Source organism: Vombatus ursinus, unplaced genomic scaffold (assembly GCF_900497805.2).
Source record: "Vombatus ursinus unplaced genomic scaffold, bare-nosed wombat genome assembly UNPS02005659.1, whole genome shotgun sequence".
In the NCBI taxonomy this organism is placed as follows: Eukaryota; Metazoa; Chordata; class Mammalia; order Diprotodontia; family Vombatidae; genus Vombatus; species Vombatus ursinus.
This window is the reverse complement of record NW_020945437.1, coordinates 26169241-26192389: the sequence shown is the minus strand read 5'-3', so window position 1 is coordinate 26192389 and position 23149 is coordinate 26169241. Positions and strand designations below refer to the sequence as shown.

Below are 23149 nucleotides of genomic sequence, written 5' to 3'. Positions count from 1 at the left end.
AGAGGCTAGTACAGGACCTCCCTAGAGGCCATGGATGACATTTGTTGCCTTCCTGTCCCCACCCCCAACCCTTCAGCATCCATAAAGCTTCCCTGACTTTCTGACCATAGGAAGCATTCAGGAGAGAGAATGTCTTGTCTCCAAGGGGATCACAGGAAGGAAAGTGATTTTCCAGAAGTGGGCCCACAGCAGAGCAGCAGCTGATCCAGAAGTCAGACCTTCATCCACTGGGGCCCCCAAATACACAAACAAATACTCTTAATGCTGGGCCTACGTTATCCTCTGATTTTCTTCTACTCTGTCCCTAGAGCGCCAGGAAGGAGCATTCTCAGTGATTGGATCTGCTCAGCTCATTCGGGCCAAGCAGGGAGAAGACATCACACTGTCCTGTCAACTCTCCCCTAAGATGGATGCTTGGGACATGACTGTGAACTGGTTCAGAAACCAGACCCTTGTGCACAGGTACCCCACCGGGGAGAAGCTGGAGGGATCCCAGGGCACTGAGTTCCAGGGGAGGACGGAGCTGCTGAAATGTGACATGGCTGAGGGGAAGGTGACCTTGAGGATCCAGCAGGTCCAGGTCTCTGACTCTGGTCCATACACTTGCCATTTCCGTTCTCCTGACAATTGTGATGAAGCCCACATTGAACTGCATGTAGCAGGTAGGTCCTGTGTGGTTTATGGGTTTCTTCTGAATCACAGACTGTTGGAGCTGGAAATGATTCTAAAGAGTCAAAGCCCCCTCATTTAATAAATGAGGAAAATGGGACCCAGAGAGAGGAGGGGCTTCGAACAAGATCATACAATTTGGAAATGTCTGGGTTGGGAATGAGACCCGGCTCTTCTAACTCTGGATCTGGCCATTTTCTTCTCCTTGACAGGTGTAAAATCACAGGCTTTGAGAAAGGAGCAAACTCCTTTTGGGAAGTGAATCTTAACTCATGGTTTCAATCCTCTTCCCTCCCTTGGATCCTTCTGGCCTAGTGTTTCCCACTAAAAGATGATGGAGACCTCCTTTCTGTCCCGTAGCTCAAAAATGGGGATGATTTTATTCTCTTTCAAAGATGCCAGGCCTTATATGGCATTCAAAAGCCATACAGTGAGTGGTGTAAGAAGGGTCTGAGACTTTCTTGACTGTCATCTGCATGGCTTCCATACACATTGGCCTAGTGATAAATGTCTCCTAGATGCCTTCTCTGTGTCCAGCCCCATGGCAGGTGAGGCTGTGGGGAAGAGAACGGAGGAAGGCCTGACTTCATGCCTTGATGGAGCTGGAGATATATGATGCTTAATCTGATTAAAAAATTTAGTGTATGGCAGAGTGAAAAGACGTGTAGCAGAGTGGGCAGAGTGCTGGACTTGAAGGCAGGAAGAAATGGGTCCAGATGCTGCCTCTGACTCTTATTCTCTGTGTGACCATGGGCAAGTCACTGAAACTCTCTGTGCCAACTTCAATACAAAAGATCTTTCTAGCTGTTCCCACACTGACAAAGTCATAGACCCTTAAAATACCGATGCATATACCTGGATCCTGAGTAGTCTCAATTTAATACATTTCAGTTCATACTAATTGAATTCATAATTATGTAAAATGGAGTCATTGGTTCCAACCCAATGGAAATATGCAGTGAGATTTCAAATAATGCAACCATTTCAGGAGATTTTTTCATTAAACTCATCTGGAGCTCCCTCTATAATGAAGTGATAGATCATTTGGAACATAGCTTAGTTCAATTCCAAAAACTTTTCTTTCAATGTGTTTTAGTTCAATATATATTTATTTATGTATTTAGTTTCATCCCATATAATTTGGTTCCATCCAACAACTACTATGTACAGGTCCCTATACTTTAGTTGGGAAGATAGAAAGTTAAGATGAGACAGGTATCCCCACTCTCAAGTTGGTCGGTTTAGGAATGAGTTTCCTTAGGATAAGAAAGCAAGAGACATAATTGGAACATACAGTAATACCAAATAAGTACATAAGAAGGGAGCAAAATGAAATGAGATGTGAAGACTGATGGGGAAGGTGTTAGTGACACAGGAATCAGGGAAGGCTTCCTACACATAGTGGTGATTACATTGGATTTGAAAGGAAAAGGAGGTGGAAGGGTATTACCAGAACAGGGAACTGCATGTACAAAGGCTTGGCAGCAGGAAGAGCAGGGCATCGTTAGGGCACCAGGTCTGGTCCAGTCTGACCAAAGCACAGAGCACATGGAGGAAGAAGGGAGAAGGTTAGAAGGGGAGGTTTAGCCCAGGATGAAGGCCAAGTGAACCAGTGTGAGCTCCACAGTACAGAGCCACTAAAGGTTTTGGAGGCAGGAATGGCCTGAGCAGGGCTGCGTGCAGGGCAGAGGAGCCTGGCAGCTGATGGAGAATGCAGGGAGGCAGTGGAGGTGGGGATCATGTGTGGAAGCTAATGGAAGACTCCAGGCAGGGGGTAAGGAGGACGTGGGCCAACGTGATCCCAGAGAGAAAGAGAGGATGGGAAGGCTGGGAAAGCTGCTCTGGAGGCAGGATGAAGAAGAATTGTCAGGGGTTTTGATGCTCCAGGTGAGGGAGAGAGTGGGCATCAGAGATTCCTCAAAGAAAGATGAATCATAGTGCCTCTGATAGGAGAAAGGTGAAATCAGGAGGGGCAGGCTTGAGAAGGAGAAATATAAACTCAGTATGGGGAGTGTGAAGTACTGAAAAGACATAGGGATGGAGACCTCCTGAGGGGAGGTGGAGATGAGGGTGCTGAGCACAGAAGAAAAGTCAGGGCTGGAGATGGAGATCTGAACCTATGGGGGAATAAAATTGCCAAGAGCACAATTGTTGAGAGAAAAGAGGGTCAAAGACAGAGGCTTGACCAACATCCACCTTAACTTAATGTGGTGGAAATAAAGATTCAAGAAAATAGACAGAGAAGAAACTGTCAGAGAAATGGGAGGAGAACCAGGAGAGTGTCTTGTTTCTGAGGTCAATGGAACAGAAGAAGAGAAAATAACTGAGAGGAGGTTGGGGATGGTCAGTAACATCAGATACTCCAGAGAGGAGAAGTGCAAGGAGAACTCCAAGGAAGTTCACGTGTGTGTGGAGGAGGCCAATGACAACTGTGTTTTACTCTGTTTTCTTCTTCTTCTTCTTTTTTTTTTTTTTTGCCAATGATGACTTTGGAAAGAACATTTCAGCAGAACAGTGTGGAGGAGAAAGCCAGACTGAAAGGCACAAAAGAGAAAGTGTGGTAATGAGGCAGTAGAGACTTTTTGAGTATTGGCAACTTTGACCCTAATTTTAGTAGGGAAGGCAGTTACTGGATGGGAGTAAAAATACCGTGGAAAGCCTTAGGGCTGGGGAGTGTTAGGCCAATGGGAAGGAACCACTGCAAAAAGAGACCCAGAAGATGAATGAGAGAGGGAATGATTACAGAGCAGGGTCCTAGGGGAGGGAAGGAGAAAAGGGGACAGGATCAGTGGCACCAGGAGAGGAATCAGCTTTAACGAGCAGGGAGGCCTCTCCTTCTATGGGCAGAGGAAGAGAAGATAGTAAGTGAGGACGCAGAGGAGCTCTGAGGATGAAGGAAGGGAAGGGAGAGGCCTCACACTCAGGCTCACGCTGCACTGTCTCACCAGGACTCAGCCTCCTCACAGAACCTCAGAGCTGGAAGGGAGCTCAGAAACCACCTAGTTCTACCAGCCACTGAAAGGAAACCACTGAAATGACTAAAATATCCAGGGTACGTGGTCATCCAGCCCCTGGCTGAAGGCCTTCTGGAGGAGGATGACTTGGCTGCTTCTTATTTTTTTAAAATTTATTTTACTCTGACCTTAAGAAATGAAACAACCATTTTTATAACAGTAGAATAAGGGGAAAAAAGCTGATTTCACATCAGACTGCAAATCTATTGTGTACAACTTGCAATTCCTTTTAAATATATAATATTGTCATGTAACTTTTTTCCTTTCATTTTCCTTCCCCCCCCCAACTAGAGATGGCTACCATTAGGCAAAATGCGTGTGTGTGTGTGTGTGTGTGTGTGTGTAAAATAGTTGTATACATACTTCTACTTATCTGTTCTTTGTCTGGATACAGATAACATCTTCCTTCATGGTCAAAAGAACTTGGTCGCTCAAAGTTCTTCTTAAAACAATATTGCTGTCACTGTATACAACATTCTCTTGGTTCTGCTCTTTTCACTCTTCATTATTTCATACAAGTCCATCCTCGGCCCCTACTGAGGCAGCCCCACCCACCTGGGGCAGCTCACCTGGGCAGGAAGGCTCAATAGGCCTCCTTATCACTTCTAGCTGTTGCTCCCAATTCAGCCTCTAGGACCAAAAGGAAGAAATCAGGCCCCTTCCCCAGAACACTGGTTCAGCTGGTGAAAGTGAGAGATGGGAGGGGAGTCTCTAAGCAGTGGGGTGGGCCATCTCCCTGTACCCCACAAGCAGACCCTACAGTGTCATCTGGTTTATAAATGTCTTTACAGGAGTTAAGCTCATTTCCCCACCTCAGAGCTCCTCAGGGGCAGGGCCTACATTGTTTGACTTCTCTCTCCTGCTCCTTCCCTACCCCAAGGGCCTAGGACAGGTCTGGGCAGGCTCATATAAGACTCTCAGTAGGGACAGCTTAGCTTGATAAAAAAATCCTCCTCTGAAGCATTTTAGGAAGAGTCCTGAGGCAGGGGGGTACATTCATAGACTGGGGACCAAGTTTCACCCTGGCTTTTGGCATCATCCAGCCTCAAGAGAATGTCCCTCTGGCCATGGTTACAGCTCAGAAGATAATTAGCTCCTGAAAATCTGCCCTTCTGTAGAACAGAGCAGTTCACATCTGACATTCCAGGTGGAAGGGACCTTATTTATCATTTAATTCAAAGCTCATTTCACATTTGGGAAACTGAGGCCCAAAGCAGCAAAGGGACTTATTTACCCTAAGTGCATGAGAAGGACCAGAGATAGAATGTGACCCTGGTTCTCCTGACTCCAAGTCCAGCTTCCACTTTTGCTTCAAAGGAGGGTCTCCATTTCCTCCTTTCACCAATCTCTTTAGTACATGCTGCCAGATTCATCTCCCTAAAACACAACTGTGTTCCTGTCACTTCATCTGCTCAAGAAATTTCCATGGCTCCCTATTGTCTTAGAGTCCTCCACAATCGGGCCCCACCATAACAGCCCAATGTCATGGCCCCGCCCTCTATTCTATTGTCCATGTTACTGATGAGGACATTGAAGGGCTGGGCTCCTGGGAGGTTGGGGGAAGGGAAGGGTATTAAAAGAGGGGAAAGATGCTGACAGACTATTTTGTCATTGAAGAACGTCATCTCTGGAAGGGACCTTAGAGGTTATCCAGTCCCCCTCTTCTATTTACAGAGGAAGAGACTGGAGCCCAGTGACCTGTCAAAGTTCAATTAGCCACCAAGGGACAGTCACAATTTTCAACCAAATCTTCTGATTTTCCAAGGCTGGGAAATTCTGCTCTCCTGTATCATACTGCCACCCGCAATCCCCTCTTTTTATAAGTAGTCAAACCAAGGTCCAGAGAGGAAAATGTAGCAATGTGACAACTTAGTGGAGGGCTGACCCCCAGGCTGCTGGAATCTAGGCTGCTCAACTGAGAGCCAGAGAGAGTTTCTCAATAGGGATGTAAGAACCTAACCCAGAATGGACTTCAGAAGAGAGTAGCATCCTCTGGAATCAGGAGACCTGGGGCCTAGTCCTGTCTCTGTCATGACCTCTGTGTAACCCCTTGGACAAGTCTCTCTCCCTCTCTGCTCTGTGGCCCTCTGTCTAATGATGGGGTTGACTGGATGTTACCTAAGGGCCCATCACCCTTGAAAGTCTCTGAATCTATAAGGACACAGCTGTGAGGTGGTGAGAAGAGGCCTGAATTGGGAGTCAGAGGACCCAGGTTTCATCCCTGGCTCTGTGACTTATAGGCTGAAGGATGGAAGGCCTCTTTCTCCCATTTTCGTCTCTGTAAATTGAGGCAGCTGGGCTAGATTCTCTCCAAGCTCTCTTCCAGTTCTTACATTCTCTTCTCTGAAGTCCTGGGGAGGCTGGGTTTTGGTGGAATATTTGAAAGACGGCATCACCATCCTTGCCCAGGATTTCCTGAATCTTGATGCCTTCTATGGTTCCAAGACCAGGGTTTCTCTTCTCTGATTTCCAAAATAATGGAGTTTGGGGGCCTCTTTTCAGAGAATCTCCCCACATCTCAGAAGACACTTCATAAAAGGATTTTTCTTTTATTCCCGGTGGTCTTCATTGGTTCCATCTTTGTGATTTATTTCTTCTGGCAAACACAACTCCAAAGAACCAGAGGTAAGAGAAGGCCCTTCCCTTAGGCCTTTAGTCCTTCCATTACCCACCAGACCCTCTGACTGTTGCTGTGAGAGGGATCTGAGGATCCCTGATCTGCTGGACTAGGGTCCCTCGCTTGGTTCTGAACATATGGTCTGGCCCTGGCTGAGGAACCTGGCCTTTGGTGGTATGACAGAGAAACTCCTGAGTGGTCCCTGTGAAAGATGATTATCCAGTGGGGGTCAGGAGGAGGGTCTCTTGGACAGAAACCTCTTAGCCATGTTCTCACCTCAGCCTAATCCTCCACATACCCCCATCCTACAACTGGTTTCTGGGTTACTTTCTAGGTCCAGGTGGAGAGATGGGGATTGCTGGGGCTGCCCTTTGCCAGGCAGCCTAATTCCCAGAGCTGTTCCCTTCAATCCCTGATTGTGGTCCTGGTCTCAGGTACCACCAGCCCCAGTCCATCCCTGGATGTCCTAGTCTGCTTTTCCTTACTCTCAGGCACCATGACCCCATACCCAGTCCTTTCCCCAGGCCTACCCACCAACAGGCTGACTCAAGGAATTTAGTCATTTGGAGTTGAATAAATTGTTTTAATGAATGATTTCCAGGTGTGGGTCAAACTTTCTCTCATCTGCATCTCACTGGAAAGAGAAATGATTATTTCTCTTATATTAATAACTATTTATTGATTAAGATTAAGATTTTGTCTCTATTTCCTAACTCACAAACAAACTCCTGTAGGTTATACAGTCAGTCTTTGAATGGCATTACTGACCATGCCCAAAAATTTACCCCACCTAGACCATCTTATTTAGATGGAATTGTTCCCCAACCCAACTAGAAAATCCTTACAAAGAGAATCTGATTTAGGTGAATTCCAGTCCATTATGTTCTGATCAGAAAGGATTGGATGGTGTGGTAGGTGTAGAATCTTTTTGTATGGGTTACTCAGGGGAGTGTTCTGACTCTAGGTGAGTCTCTCTTTGTCCAGGAGTGACAAAATCCAAGTCCCATCCCCCAGCCCCTCATTAGAATAGGCCCACCTCTCATTACAACATTCATTCTCTCATTAATTGTTAACCAGAGTTGATTTGGAAACACTCACTTTTCCAAGGGTATATAAAGGTCAAAAGGCCTCCAGGAGGGGTCTTTGGTTTACCAGAGAAAGCCAAGTAACCATCCTTTTATTCATTGCTCACTAACCATAATTAATAAAATGATTAGTTACCCAGGAACTAAGTCTCTCCAGCTTTTCATGCATCACACATGTCTGCTCACTGAAGCAACCTGGTCCCAGGTGCCAGCTGCTCTCCCCAGCCTCCTGGCAGCCCTGCTCCCATCATTGCCTCCCTGCCTCCTGCTCCTCTGTCCTCAACGAGGAAGCCTCCTGCCCATGCTCCTCCCCTGGTAAACTGAGGCCCTGAGGCTGAGGGGGATAGCTGGGGCTTCCCCCAAGAGCCACATCCTGAAGGCAGCTGTAATGTACTAGGAGCCCAGGTCCTCCTGATTTGTCACTTGTTGCCAGAGCCTCTGTCCCTTCACTTGTCAGGCATTCTACCCCACCCTCTGCCAGGAAGATTTTTATTTGTCCAGTTTAATTCAATTCTTATTTGTTTTAGAAAACAACTTATTTCTATTTTAAATGTTTTCTTAACATCTTATTAGTTTATATCACTTATTTTTATCTTCTCTCTAATTTGGTTACTATGGAACCTTTTCCAATTTTGTTTTCATACGTCCTGTCTGGGTGACCCTGGGCTAGTCACCTACCTTAGTACTCTCTAAGACTAGAGGGAGCAGAGGAGGCACAGACCAGCATTGCTATTGGAAATTCCTCCTCCAGAATTCCCTAGATCAATGAAATCCCAACCAATTCCCTTATCCTTTAAAAAATCAGTTATGTTTAATTTTAAAATGTTTCATTTTTTCAAATGTTTATCTTAAATCCATATTATTTTAAATGGTTTTTATTTCTTATATTTTCTTTTAAAAAGGTATTACATTTACTTTATCAAGATATTACTAACCCTTATAAAAAAACTGATTTTGTTTCATTGACAGCAGAGGTATTTCAAAGTGACCAATTCCAGAAGGAGGACAGAGAAGCAACAGGGACAAGCAGGGACCCCCCTGCCTCCCCTGAGGACCTCCAGCTTCCCCAAGGGCTGCCAACCAGAGAATCTCTCTCTCCTTTAGTGATACACTAAGGGGAAGGTAGGGTAGCGTGACCACAGAGCAGCACATATAAAAACCCCTTCTTTAGTGTCTCCTTTTGCTCCCTGGGACTTCCAGCAATAGTAGAAGAGTAGTCCTTCTCTCTCTCCCCACCTCCCAAACCCATCACCAAAGACAGTGGGTTGCATCTCATAGATGCCTAGGCAAGCCAGAGCGAGCCTGAAATCTCAGGCCACTTCTGCCTTTCCATTTCCTCCTTGAGCACTTCATTGACTGACCCTCTGCAGAAGTGAGCGTTTTACTCCCCTAGTGGCATCTTGGAGGGTGGAAACTTCAGAATTTTGGATTTGGTTGAGAGTTGCCAAAAGCGAGATTTCTGTAGAAGCACCCTGCTCTCAAGTAGGATGGCCACCTCTGAATTGAAGGACTACAGAGGGCCATGCCAGGCAGGCAGAGACCTAGCCCCATCTACAAAGCCTCTCAGTGAAGACCCCAAGTTCATCTGAAATCCCTGTTCAGAGATTCCACACTGGGTCTTTGCCTTTCAAAGTCAGTCAATAAGCATTCATTAAGTACCTATGATGTGCTAAGCCCTGGGAATACAAAGGCTAAAGACAGTTCCTGCTTCCAAGAAGCTCACCAACTAATGGGAGAAACAAGAAGCAAACAGCCAGGAACATACAGGATACATACAGGATAATCTGGAGAGAACCCCTAGAGAAATCATTAAGGAGGACTGATGACTGGAGGAGTTGAGTGAGGCTGAGGACTTTGTGCCACTCTGCCTCACTTAGATCCAGTTCAGGAGCAAATCAAGACAATACCACCAAAGGGTTCTGCCTGGGGCCTCTACCCAGAGGGAAGGCTATAGCAGGTGTTGTTGGGTAAATCTTTGTCACAATGTTTTCTTACATATGAGCCTCATCACTATTATGATGTAAGTGTAAGCTTCCTCCTCCCATGGATGCTGTGTGTATTTGTGGGAAGGAGTGAACCAGGTTTTTGGAGAATGTTTTGTATTAACTGTCTTGCCAATGTTATCTGTGATTACTAGTGGGGACACAAACTGCTAATTTGAGTTGAGAAATGCCCCTATTTCTCCTCTTGCTTCTCCTCCTCTTCTCCTGTTCCTCCTAATACCTCTGTACTTGGGGTGTCATATTAATGCAGTCTAATGAGAACCCCAAAATTCAAGGGCAAAAGGAGTGGGTTCTGCCTTGAAAGAATTTGACTTAAGCCTTCTTTCAGTCAGAGACAAGCACAAGATCTTAAGAATACATGCATCTGTGATGAGAATACAAGGGATTCAGACTCTTAAAGAATCTAAGCATGGGGGCAAGATGGACACTCATATACAGAAAGACTGTGGGAAAATCAGGATGTGATCAAGGAGTGGGCAATAGCTTCAGGTGACTGAGAGGTAACAGAGAAGGGGTCTAGATGGAATTAAGGAGTGGTAAAATAGCCTGGGGTGGGGCCAAGTGCAGACAATGAGGGCCAAGATGAAAGGGCAGTTAAAAGGATTATTCTGGGATGGGCCAGGTGCCTCAGGTGAATGCCAGTGCCTGGGCCATGTGGGAAAGTCCAGGACCTTTTAGGGGTCCATCATTAGCACTCCATCAATACTGTCTTCATAAGAAGATAATTTTTGGTCGCTTATATTTATAAGATTTTGGGAGGGTTTAAGGACTAGATTTTTTAAAAAATTATTTATTATTTTTTAGAAGCTGGCATTTTTTTGTCCTGTGCAGTTTTCATTTATGATTTCTTAAAATACAGCTCTGGAAAAAATAGGGTTCTAAAAAGTCCGTTGTGATTCAAATGGAACTGCTTGGCTAGCCTTTAAACCCATATTACTCTGACTTTCATTGCATGGCCAGTAACAGCATCCAGCTCAAGCTCATTATTTAGTTTCCATGGTTTAGAAAGAGTCTACATAGCAATTATTTTTTGTTCTGGCCAGAAACTCTAAGGTTTCTCCTCCCAGATTGATACTTTTGTGATGGTTAACTAGGCCATCTTTGGTCTCAATTCTTACCTAGCCCTGAGATACTGAATGGGCATTGCCTCAGACAAACTGAGAAGTGGGAAAGATCTAATTTTAAAAAATCCAAGGTCACTTACAGCATCCTGAGCCCTCACCAGTCTTCCTGACTTTTGTCTTGACTCTAGTGGAGAGAGTGAGGCTGATGACTTGAAGCAGCTCTGCCCCACTTCAATCTAATTTTTCAGCAGTCAAGACATCACCCTTGTGACATCATTAGTCCTCTTCCAGAAGGAAGGATGAACTACAACAAGGAGGATTGAGAAAGCCACTTTGTAAACGGTGGGACTTTAGATGTGTCTCTAAAGAAGTCAGGGATGCTAGGAGGCTGAAACAAGGAGGGAGAGATTTCTGAGCCTGGGGTTCAGTCAGGGAAAACTTTGGGATTTGGTAGATAGAGGGTCATGGTGAAGGAAAAGTGAGCCAAGAAGCCACTATCACTGGATCCCACAGAATTCAGGGGAGGAGGGGATTTGTAACATGTAAAACTGAAACAGTAGAAAGGGAGTGTAGGAATGTATTTAAGGTGTTCTATGGTGTTGGTTTAGTACAGTTTAGTCTGGTAGTGTTTCATAGTACTTTCTAAAAGTATTTTGCTAAAATTTGGGCTGACTCAATTCTGGTGACCCCACTGTTTCCAGCCTGTCTGATTTTCCATGTAGTGCTTATCAATCTGTAGTCACATGTTCTCTTGTCCCGTCCCCCTTATCTCTGATGAAGAGGCAATTGGGGAGGAGCTGAGACTCAGTGTCCTGTTTTGGAGACAGTACCTGTCAGGATTGTTTTGTTTTTATTATGAAAAGTTGTCTTTAAAGCAATTATATCTTTAAATCCCAGCAGGCAATGCTTTCTGCCTTGATGTTTTGTTCTTTTTTAAAACTCTTTTTAAATGGTATTTTCCAGGGGCGGAGCCAAGATGGCGGAGTAAAAGCAGTGACATGCTTGAGCTCTCCCCCAAACCCCTCCAAATACCTGTAAAAAATAGCTCTAAACAAATTCTAAAGCAGCAGAACCCACAAAAAGACAGAGTGAAACAAATTTACAGCCCAAGACAGCCTGGATGATTGATCTGAAAGGTATATCACACCAGCCAGGAAGAGGAGCGCAGTTCGGCATAGGCATGCAGGCAAAACAGGTCTCAGTAAACCTGGAGCAGGCTTCAGGGGACTGAATTGTGGGCAGCTGTGGCAGTTTCCAGACTTCTCAACCCATAAACACCAAAGACAACTTAGAAAGTCAGTGGGAAAAGTCTGTGACCGTGGTGAGAGAGAAACATGGTCTCAGCCCCAGTACCTGAGCTTGGCCCTGGGGTGGTGGCTGCTTCCAGAGCTTCTGACCCACAGACTGAGGGGGAAGCAAGTGACTGATCAGAGGGCAATTGCAGGGATCTCTTCACTGGTGCAGGATTCTCTGGCTTTGCCTGTGCTTGGATCTGGGTCACAGTTCTGGGTATCAGTTATGGGACAAGGAGCAGTGCTGGTGTGGTGGAGCTTGTAGTGGTGGTGGAGGGGGAATCCTCCTCACAGTTCCAAGGCAGAAAAGAGTGCTTGTGGTCACTCATAGACCAGAGCACAGGCCAGGAAAAGATTAAACACCTTGCCCTTGATCATAGCACTTTGGAAAAACTGAAAATTTACAGGTCCCTAGAAGTATCTCTGAAAATAGCTGCACAAAACCCCCAAAGCTTGGGACAGTACATTCTCCACACTGGAAGCAGACCCTTATCTTAACAAATAATTTAAACCTCAAGTAATTGGCTGGGATCATGAACAAACAAAGGCACAAAAAAGTCAGACCATAGAATCTTTCTTTGGTAACAAAGAAGATCAAAACATACAACCAAAAGAAGACAACAAAGTCAAAGCTCCTACATCCAAAGCCTCTAAGAAAAATATGAATCAGTCTCAAGCTATGGAAGAGCTCAAAAAGGAGTTTGAGAAAAAAGTAAGAAAATCAGGGGAAAAACTGGGAAGAGAAATGAGAGTGATGCAAGAAAATCATGAAAAACAAGTCAACAGCTTGCTAAAGGAGACCCAAAAAAATACTGAAGAAAATAACACCTTAAAAAATAGCCTAACCCAAATGGTAAAAGAGGTCCAAAAAAGCCAATGAGGAGAAGAATGCCTTAAACAGCAAAATTGGTCAAATGGAAAAGGAAGTTCAAAAGCTTACTGAAGAAAATACTTCCTTAAAAATTAGAATGGAGCAATTGGAAACTAGTGACTTTATGAGAAATCAAGACACTATAAAACAAATCCAAAAGAAAATAATGTGAAATATCTCATTGGAAAAACAACTGAAAAAAAAACTGACCTGGAAAATAAATCCAGGAGAGATAATGTAAAAACTATCTGAAATCCATGTTCGAAAAAAGAGCCTAGACATCATCTTTCAACAAATTATCAAGGAAAACTGCCCTGATATTCTAGAACCAGAAGGCAAAATAGAAATGGAAAGAATCCACCAATCACCTCCTGAAAGAGATCTCCCAAGGAAAACTCCCAGGAATATTATAACCAAAGTCCAGAGTTCCCAGGTGATGGAGAAAATATTGCAAGCAGCCAGAAAGAAACAATTCAAGTATTGTGGAAACACAATCAGGATAACACAAGATTTAGCAGCTTCTACATTAAGGGACTGGAGGGCATGGAATATAATATTCCAGAGGGCAAAGGAGATAGGATTACAGGCAAGAATCACCTACCCAGCAAAACTGAGTATAATCCTTCGGGGGAAAAATGGTTATTCAATGAAATAGGGGACTTTTCAAGCAAAAGACCAGAGCTAAATAGAAAATTTGACTTTCAAATACAAGACTCAAGTGAAACATGAAGAGTTAAACAGGAAAGAGAAATTATAAGAGACTTATTAAGGTTGAACTGTTTACATTCCTGCATGGAAAGATATTTGTAACTCATGAGACCTTTGTCAGTATTAGGGTAGTTGGAGGGAAAAAATTATATGTATGTAGATAGATAGATAGATAGATAGAGATAGATAGATAGATAGATAGATAGATAGATAGATAGATAGATATAGGGCACAGGGTGAGTTGAATATGAAGGGGTGATATCTGGAGAATAAAATTAAGGGGTGAAAGAGGATTACACTGGGAGAAGGAGAAAGGGAGAGGTTGGATGGGGTAAATCAGCTCACATAAAACATACAAGAAAAGGCTTTTACAGTGGAAGGGAATCAGGGGAAGGTGAGAGGGAATGAGTGAGTTTTATTCTCATAGGATTTGGCTTAAGGAGGGAATAACATACACACTCAATTGGGCATGGAAATCGATCTTACCCTACAGGAAAATAGGAGGGGAGGGGACAAGAGAGCAGGGTGATGATAGAGGGGAGGGCAGATTGGGGGAAGGGGTAATCAAAAACAAACACTTATGAGGAGGGACAGTGTCAAAAGAGAGAATAGAATAAATGGGGGGTGGGGTAGGATGAAAGGAAATACACTTAGTTTTTCACAACATGGCTACTATGGAAGTGTCTTGTATGACTACATGTATAATCTGTATCAAGTTGGTTGCCTTCTCAATGAGGATGGGGAGGGAGGGAAGGAGAAAATTAAAGTTTTAAAAACGTGTTTAAAAAAATTGTTTTCACATGCAACTAGGAAATAAGATATACAGGAAATGGGGTATAGAAATCTATCCTTCCTTATAGGAAAATAGAAGGGGAAGGGGATAAGAGAAGGTGGGGGAGAGATAGAAGGGAGGGCAGATTAGGAGAAGGAGTATTCAGAATGCATGCCATCTTGGGGTGGAGGGAGGGATGAGATGGGGAGAAATTTTGGAACTGAAAATCTTGTGGAAGTGAATGTTGAAAACTGAAAATAAATAAATTTTAAAAATAAATAAATAAATGTTATTTTCCTAAGTTTTGCCTCCTTAATCAGGGCAAAGCTGAATATAGAACTTTTCTTCTAAAAATTTGTTGCTTTGTGTATGTTAACTCTTCTGTATCTTATGTTTGCTATTTGTTAGAAGAAATAACCAGCTGTATCTGATACCCATGTTGTACAACGAATACCTTTGATCTGGATTTGACCTGTTATCACCCTGGGGAGCCATTAGGCATGAGGTCACCTTAGAGATTTACTTGGAGTCCACTCTGAGTTTGAGCCAGAGTCAGAGAGAAAAATCTTTTTGGGAATCATCCCTCTGCCTTGAGATGCTGATCTCTCATCAGAATTGTCTCAAAGAGGGATTAACATACACATTCAGCTGGGAATAGAAATCTCCCTTACCCTACAGGAAAGTTGGATGGAAAAGGCATGAGAGAAAGGGGTGTGGTGTGTGCTGGTAGAAGGGAAGATGGATTTGGGGGTAAAAGTCAGAAACAAAACATTCAAGCATTGACAGGGTGAAAGGAACAAGAGCAGGATAAACAGGGGGGAAATAGGATGCAGGGAAATACACAGTAGTAATCATAACCGTGAAAAAAATTTAAAGCAAGTTTCTCTGATAAAGCTCTCATTTCTCAACTATATGGAGAGCAGTATTAAATTTATAAAAAAGAGCCATTACTCAATTAATAAAAGGTCAAAGGATATGAATAGTTAGTTTTCAGACAAAGTAATCAAAGCTCTTTGTAGTCATATCAAAACATGGTCTAAATTATTATTGATTAGAGAAATACAAATTAAAACAATTCTAAGGAACCACCCTACACTTATCAGATTGACTAGTACGACAGGAAAGGAAAATGACAAATATTGCAGAGAATATGGGAAAATTGAGACACTGATGCATTGTTGGCAAAATTATATATTGATTCAACCATTCTGTGGAACAGTTTGGAACTATGCCCAAAGGTCTATAAAGCTATGCATACCCTTTGACCAAGCAATACCTTTGATTAAACTACTAAGTTTGTATTCAAAAGAGATTATTTTAAAAGGAAAAGATGATTTGTACAAAAATATTTATAACAGCTGTCACTGTGGTGGCAAAGGATTGGAAATTGAAGGGATGTCCATCAGTTGGGGAATGGTTGAACAAGTTGTCATACATTATTTTGATGGAATACTATTGTGCTATAAGAAATGATGAGCAGGATGTTACCAGAAAAACCTATAAAGACTCACATGAAATGATGCAAAGTAAAATGAGGAGAACCAGGAGAACATCGTACACAGTGACAGCAATACTATATCATCATCAACTATGAATGACTTGGCTATTCTCAGCAGTACCATCATGATCCAAGATAATTGCAAAGGATTTATGATTTTTAAAAAATGCTATCCATCTCCAGATAAAGAATGCATGGAGTCTGAATGCAGATCAAAGCATACTTTTTCTTTACTTTCTTTGTATTTGGTCTGTGTTTTCTTTCACAACAAGACTAACCTGGAAATATATTTTGCATGACCACACATGTATAACCTGTATCAAATTGCTTGCCTTCTCAAGTAAGAAGAGACAGAAGGGAGAGAAGGAGTGAATTTGGAACTCAAAATTTTTGAAATGAATTTTTTAAATTGTTTTTACATGTAACTGAGGAAACATTAAATTTTTAAAAAGAAAGAAATAGTGGGGCAGAGCCAAGATGGCAGAGCAAAAGCACTGACTTGCTTGAGCTCTCCCCCAAACCCCACCAAATACATGTAAAAAATGACTCTAAAAAAATTCTAGAGCAGCAGAACCTACAAAAAGACAGAGTGAAATAAATTTCCAGCCCAAGATAACCTGGAAGTTTGACAGGAAATGTCTGTTGTGCCAGGCTGGGAGAGGAGTGCAGTTCAGGGTGGGCCATGATAACAGGGGCCCAGCAAACCCAGAGTAGGCCTCATGGGACTGAATCAAGGGGAGGTGTGGCGCTTTCCAGACTTCTCAACCCACAAATGCCAAAGACAACTCAGAAGGTCAGTGGGAATGGTCTGTCGGACCTGAGTAAGAGGATCATGGTCCAGCCCTGGCCCAAGCACAGCCCTGGGGTGGTGGCCAAAGCAGTAGCTGCTGATTCTGGAGCTCTCACGATGGGGGGGTTCAAGTGGCTATTCAGTGAGGGATTATAGGGATCTTTTGGCACGTACTGAGGCAGAATTCTCTTGCTTTGCACATGCTTGGATCTAGGTCACAATCCTGGGTGGCAGTCCTAGAGTGAGGAGGAATGCTGGCATGGTGGAGCATGTGGTGGTGGTGGAAAGGGAATCTTCCTCACAGTTCCAAGGCAGAAAAGAGTGCTTGTGGTCACTCATAGACAGGGAGCACAGGCCAGGAGTAGAGTAAACACCTTGCCCTTGATGTATCACCTTGGAAGAAGTGAAAATTTACAGGGCCCTAGAAGTACCTCTGAAAACAGCTGCACAACACTTCTGAAGTTTGGGACAGCACACCTTCCATACTGGAAGCAGAGCCTTCCTTTAACAGAGTTTAAAAGTTAAGTAATTGACTGGAAACGTGAACAAACAGCATAAAAAAATCATATTTTAGAATCGTACTTTGGTGAGAAAGAAGATCAAAACAAACAACCAGAAGAAGACAACAAAGTCAAAGTCCTTCATCCAAAGCCTCCAAGAAAAATATGAATTGGTTTTAGCCCATGGAAGAGCTCAAAAAGGTTTCTGAAAATCAAATAGGAGATGGAGAGGAAAAAATGAGAGTGATGCAAGAAAATCATGAAAAACAAGTCAACAGTTTGCTAAAGGAGACCCCAAAAATACTGTAGAAAATAACACCTTAAAAATAGACTAACCTAAATGGCAAAAGAGGTCCAAAAAAACCAATGAGGAGAAGAATGCCTTAAAAAGCAGAATTGGCCAAATGGAAAAGGAGGTCCAAAAGCTCGGTTAAGAAAATAATTCCTTAAAAATTAGAATGGAGCAAATGGAAGCTAATGACTCTTTGAGAAATCAAGAAATTGTTAAACAAAACCAAAAGAATGAAAAAATAGAAGACAGTGTGAAATATCTCATTGGAAAAACAATTAACCTGGAAAATAGATACAGGAGAGATCATTTAAAAATTATTGGACTACCTGAAAGCCATGATCAAAAAAAGAGCCCAGATATCATCTTTCAAGAAATTATCAAGGAAAACTGCCCTGATATTCCAGAACCAGAGGGCAAAATAGAAATGCACTGGCTGTACCTCCTGCCTGGAATGCTGTCCCTCCTCACCTCTGCCTCTTGGCTGCCTTGGCTTCATTCCAGACTCAGCTCAATTCCTCCTCTGGAGGAGGCCAGCCCTGGTTCTCCCCATCTCTCACCTGCTGCTGGTTCCCCTCAAGGTCTCCATTGGCCTTTTCTTTATCTGACGTGTGCAGCTCTTTGCAGGTTGTTTCTCCCATTCCAGTGTGAGCTCCCTGAGGGCAGTGCCCATGTTTAGAGTTTTCTTTTACCCCTACTGCTTACCATGATGCCTGCCACATGGTAATAAGAACCATTAACACCTACTATGTGCCAGGTGCTGTGGTAAGCAATTTACAATTATCTCACTTGTCACAACAACCCTAGTAATAATGATAACACAATGATAATAATAACAATGATTGATACTAGTAATAATAATAACTGCAGTTAGTATTTATTTATATAGGCTTCAAATTTGCAGCATTCTATTTTGGTTTTGCGGCTGTACTTAGTTGCTCATTTCAGATAACAAACCTGTCAGTTGAGTCTGAAAATATGGTTACTGTTATTTTCCATAATGATGTTGACACAGTCTGGGTCCACAGCTGTTTACATTCAAATTTGAACTAGGATCTTCCTGACTCCACGCCCAGCAGGCTCTGCACTCACATAGCTGCCCAGACCAATTACTGAAAGGGACCTCAGAGAACATCAGATAATGCTCCCTCCATTTGTGGATATGTAAACTAGGGCCCACGGAGGGTAAAGGGACTTGGAAGGTTTCAGAGGCACTAAGCCTCAGAGGCAGTCCTCTGACTGCAGAGAACGCACCTTCTCTTCCTGATGGGATGAATTCTCTCCTCCTTTCTGACTGAGAAGGAGCCTAGAAGATTGTTTATTATTCAGGAGAAGCCAAGGTAGGTCACAGAGCCCTCAAAAGGAGGTCCCTGTCTAACCTCTGGGTGGGCTGGGGGAGCCCTTTTGTTGGAAGTAGCTTTGCTGGACAGGATTAGTGTTGATTTTCACAGTGGTCACTCTTCTCAGGCTGTAGGCCTGTCTCAGAAACTTGGGAAGTGCCGCTGGGTCAGTTGTTAGTCAGCCCCTCTGACCACAAGGTCTGAGAGGCAGACTGAACTGCTGGGGAGGCAGTTGCTATGTCTGCTCTGTTCCACTGATCTTCCTTTGTATTTCTTAGCCAGTACCAGATAGTTTTGATAATTACTGCCTTATAATATAGTTTAAGATCTGGTACTGCTAAACCTCTGTGAATATTTTTGAGAAGCCTATACTATAATTGACTGTAAAATTGAGTGCCCCTCTCCTCCTCGACTCTCCCTGCTTTCTAGGGTTCAGTGACATTGCTCTCCCTGGTTCTTCTGTCTGGCTGCTCCTCCTCAGGCTCCTTGCCTGGATCTTCATAGAAGTCTCTCTCACTAATTGTGGTTCCCCTAAGACTTTTTCCTGAATACTCTTCTCCTTCTCTGCTCTCTTATTAGTGACCTTGACTCCCATGGATTCATTTACCATTTCTATGAAGATGATCGCCAGTTCTGCTCTCTCACCTGAGCTCCAGTCTTCTTACCCTTCCCTCTCCCCCACGAAGTATATGACCCAGCTCTCCTGGCCTTGTGGCTGTCACTCTCACCTGATGCTCCATCTTCTGAGCTGAGGCTCTGAGGGAGTCAAAGGGAAGAAACTTCTGCCATCCCTAACTAAGTTTTTGCTCCAGCTGAAAGAACTTTTGACTCCATGAAAGTGAAGCAAACATTCTGGGGGAAAGGACGTGAAGGGCCCAGTTCTGGAGCTGGGAGATGCCTTTGGCCAGGTCTGTCTCCCACACTTTGGTCCCTTGTTTGCTGCCCATTCTTTACCCTCCTGGACACTGGGTGCATTTGTGGAAAAGTGTGCCCCTGGTATAGGGGAGGGGAAATGATATGGACTGTGTTCTTGCTATGAAGTTTGAGCTGATAGCTTATTAAATAGCTGAGTCAGGTGGCTGATTGTTAAGGTAGAAGGACATGGATGAAGGCATGTGGCCTAGTGTTGGGTAAGAGAGCCACCCACAGGATGACCCCTAGAATCCTAAGAGAGAAGGTATGAGTTGGACGAGTGGGCCCCAAGAGATTGTTACAGAGCTATTTTTAAAAAAGCCGTTAGAGATGTTTGGGTTTCACACATGGCCTAGATTTCCCTTGTATGTATCCTCCTCCTACAGAGCCAGCACTTTTAAAAAAGAGTTAAAAAAAGAAGAAAGAAAAAGAGGAGGAAAAGGGGAGAAAAGAAAACAATCTCCAAAAAAAACTAATGTTCTATGCAATGTTCCATATCCATGGACTCGGAGATCTGAAGCAATGTGTCTGTATGTGTCTGCGTCTGTGTGTGAATTTGTGTGTCTGTGTCAGTGAGAGGAGGGAGGTATCCTCTCATATTTCTTCTTTGAAGATAGACATTTTTATTTTCATTTACCAACCTCTAGTTTTGTTTTGGAGCCTGTAATTCATTCTTTATCTTCAATGGGCCCCATGACAACCCTAGCAGTTGGCACTGAAGGTCTGGTTATCTTCATTCTGCAGATGAGGAAACAGCAGCAGGTAGATCCTGACTCTGTCTGAGTCCCACAACTGATAAGAACTTGGGTGTTCCCGGCTCCAAGCCCAGCAGGCTCTATACCAAGCTGTTTCAATGCCTAGATCTAGCACTGAAAAGGACCTCAGGGGACCTCAGGTCCAGCCCCCTCAATTTGTAGATCTATGAATTAAGTCCCATGAAAGGTAAAGGGACTTCCCACAGGCAGTAAGCCTCAGAGGCAGGATTTGAACACAGGTCCTCTGAATCCAAAGTCAGTTTATTTCTACTAGAATAAATTGCCTCCTAGTATTATTATCTTCATTTTACAGGGGGAGAACATTAAGATTCAGACAGGGATGGATCTCATCCAAGGTCACACAGATCTGGGCAGTGTCAGACCTCAAACCTAGGACCCCAAGTGTGGTGTTCATTCCATTATGCCACCCCTGTGACAATCATGGGCTCAGCAGTGGGAGGGATCTCGGAGGGCGTTTGGTCCAGTCCAGCCCTCAACAGAAATCCCCTTTCCAACAGCCCCAACAAGTCATCATCTGGCCTTGACTTAGAGACTCCAACCCAGTTCTCCTAAGACTTCTCTGCTAGCCATACCATGCTGCTATTGAAGATGAATCCAAGAAATAGAAAAGGAGTGGGGGAAAGCATGCCTGGTTTGTAAACAAGCTGGCAGAGATGCCACTTCTGAAGATCTTTGTGTAACACAGTAGCTCAGATGCAGGAGCTGATTTTGAAGGACAAAGATGACAATTCAAAGGTTTAGCTTTGGCAAATAGAGCCATGTGTTTGTCAGAGACTTGAGTAAAGGAGAGGACAAAAGAACATGTCTAGTGGATTTGAAGGAAAGAGAAGCATTTAGCCTGGGCCTAAATGAGAGCCATTTGGCAGGATCACCAAGAAGCCACTCCTATAAGGAGTAGTATGCTAAGGACTTTTCCCAGCTTCCTACAGTGAAAGCAAGATGAATAGTGTCAAGGAGTTTAGAATGTAGTGGAGACCTGATCAGTCTCTAACCTGAAAGTGGCCTGAGCTGAACAGAGCAGACTAGATGCAGGTGTCAGGACATAAAGTAGTGGTATAATTTATTTCAGAGTGAGGAAAATGACTTGCACAAAAGGAAGCCCCTGTCCTGAGAAGGAGGGATTAACATATTGGGGTACAGACAATGCTAATATATATAAGTGGGCTGGACTATGTCATTTTTAGGTCTTGAGTTACTGTGCCCACAGGTTCTTTGCAACAGTATTGTCCCAAGTCTTGGGGGTTGTTACTACTCTATGCAGTACAGAACCAGAGTTCTGTGATGGGAACAGGAGTATAATACAAGGAACAGAGATTATGAGCATGTCAGAGACCTGGTGGATGTTGGCTTTCTGGTCCCTGGGAAATAGAGAGAGTCAACATGTGGTGCAATACACTTTGCCAGAGGGTGAGATCATCCAGAGAGCAAAGGATTGTTATTATGCCAAGCTCAGGGCATAGCCTGCTTGCTGGGCCTTCACTCTGGGAAACAGGGTATCTCCAAAATATTTTGACAATAGCAAGAAAGAGAAAGGACCTTTGTCTTCTTGAAGGGATGAATTCCTTCCTCCTTTCTTCCTGAGAACGTGTCCATATGATTGTTATTCAGTAGGAAGCAAGGTGAGTCACAGAGCCCTCAGAAGGAGGTCCCTGTTTAACTTCTGGGTAGGCTGGGGTAGTTCTTTTGTTGGGAGGGGCTTTTTTCCAAAGGGCTTGTAGTCATTTTCATAGCGGTCACTCTTCTCTGGGCTGTAGCCCTGTTTCAGAAACTTGGGAAGGACAGGTGGGTTAGGTATTTTTTTTAATTTTTATTTTTTAAAATTTGTGTTACTGGCATGAAACAAGCATTTCCAAAACAGTATAATAAAAAAAGATAATCGTACAGGAAGATACAAATCTTTTATATATAATTTGATATTCCTTTTAAATGTATAATGAAGTTATCACATAAATTACTTTCTTTCCTTTTTTCCTACCTCCCCCACCCTGCCTTAAAGATGGTCATCACTACACACAAATATATGTATATATACATGTGTGTGTGTGTGTATGTATATGTAAAATCTTTCTGTACATACTTCTAGATGTCAGTTCTTTCTCTGGATACACATCTCTCATGTATTCTCTGTAGTTAATTTGGGTACTTACAATAGTCAAAATGACTTATTCTCTCAAAGTTGTTCTTAAAACAATATTGCTGTTACCATATACAACATTCTCTTGGGTTTGCTCATTTTGCTCTTCATTATTTCATGTAAGTTAAATCATGTTTTTCTAAGATCATCAAACTCATCTTTTCTTATGACCCAGTAATATTCAATCAGAATCATGTACACCAACTTGTTCAGCCATTACCCAATTGATGGGCATCCCTGCAGTTTCCAGTTCTTTGCCACCACAAAGAGAGCTGCTTTAAATATTTTAGAACAGATAGCTTCTTTTCCTTTTTCCCTAATCATCTTGGGAAACTAACCTAATAGTGGTATTGCTGGGTCAAAGGGTATATGCAGTTCAATAACTCTTTGGGCATAATTCCAGATTGCTCTCCAAAATGGTTGGATCAGTTCGCAATTCTATCAACAATGAATTATTGTCTCAATTTTTTTCACATCCCCTCTAACACTTGTTGCCTTCCCCTTCAATCATTTCAGCCAATCTGATAGTTGTGAAATGATATCTCAAGCTCATTTTAATTTGCATTTCTCTGATCAATAATGATTTAGAGCAATTTTTCATGTGAGTATAAATTCTTTTGATTTCTTTATCTAAAAAATTGCCTGTTCATTTCTTTTGATCATTTATCAATTGGGAGGTCAGTTGTTAATCAGACCCTTCTGACCACTCTGTCTAAGAGGCAGACTGAATTGTAAGAGGAAGCTTGGGAGGCAGCCTGGCACACTGGAGAGAGGACTATTCTTGAATCCAGGAGTTCTGGGGTCAATTCTTCCTT

At 43.2% G+C, this 23149-nt stretch overlaps 1 protein-coding gene across 8 annotated transcripts in view; it reads left to right on the top strand.

The window, feature by feature from the left end:
- Positions 1 to 23149, top strand: part of LOC114032778 (butyrophilin-like protein 2) — a 105428-nt gene that overhangs the window by 57417 nt on the left and 24862 nt on the right. For all 8 annotated transcript variants that reach the window (XM_027848221.1, XM_027848222.1, XM_027848219.1 and 5 more), the window contains one exon: positions 309 to 662. In XM_027848221.1, coding sequence (XP_027704022.1) covers positions 309 to 662 — 354 coding nt within the window. The remainder of the gene's footprint in view (positions 1 to 308; positions 663 to 23149) is intronic.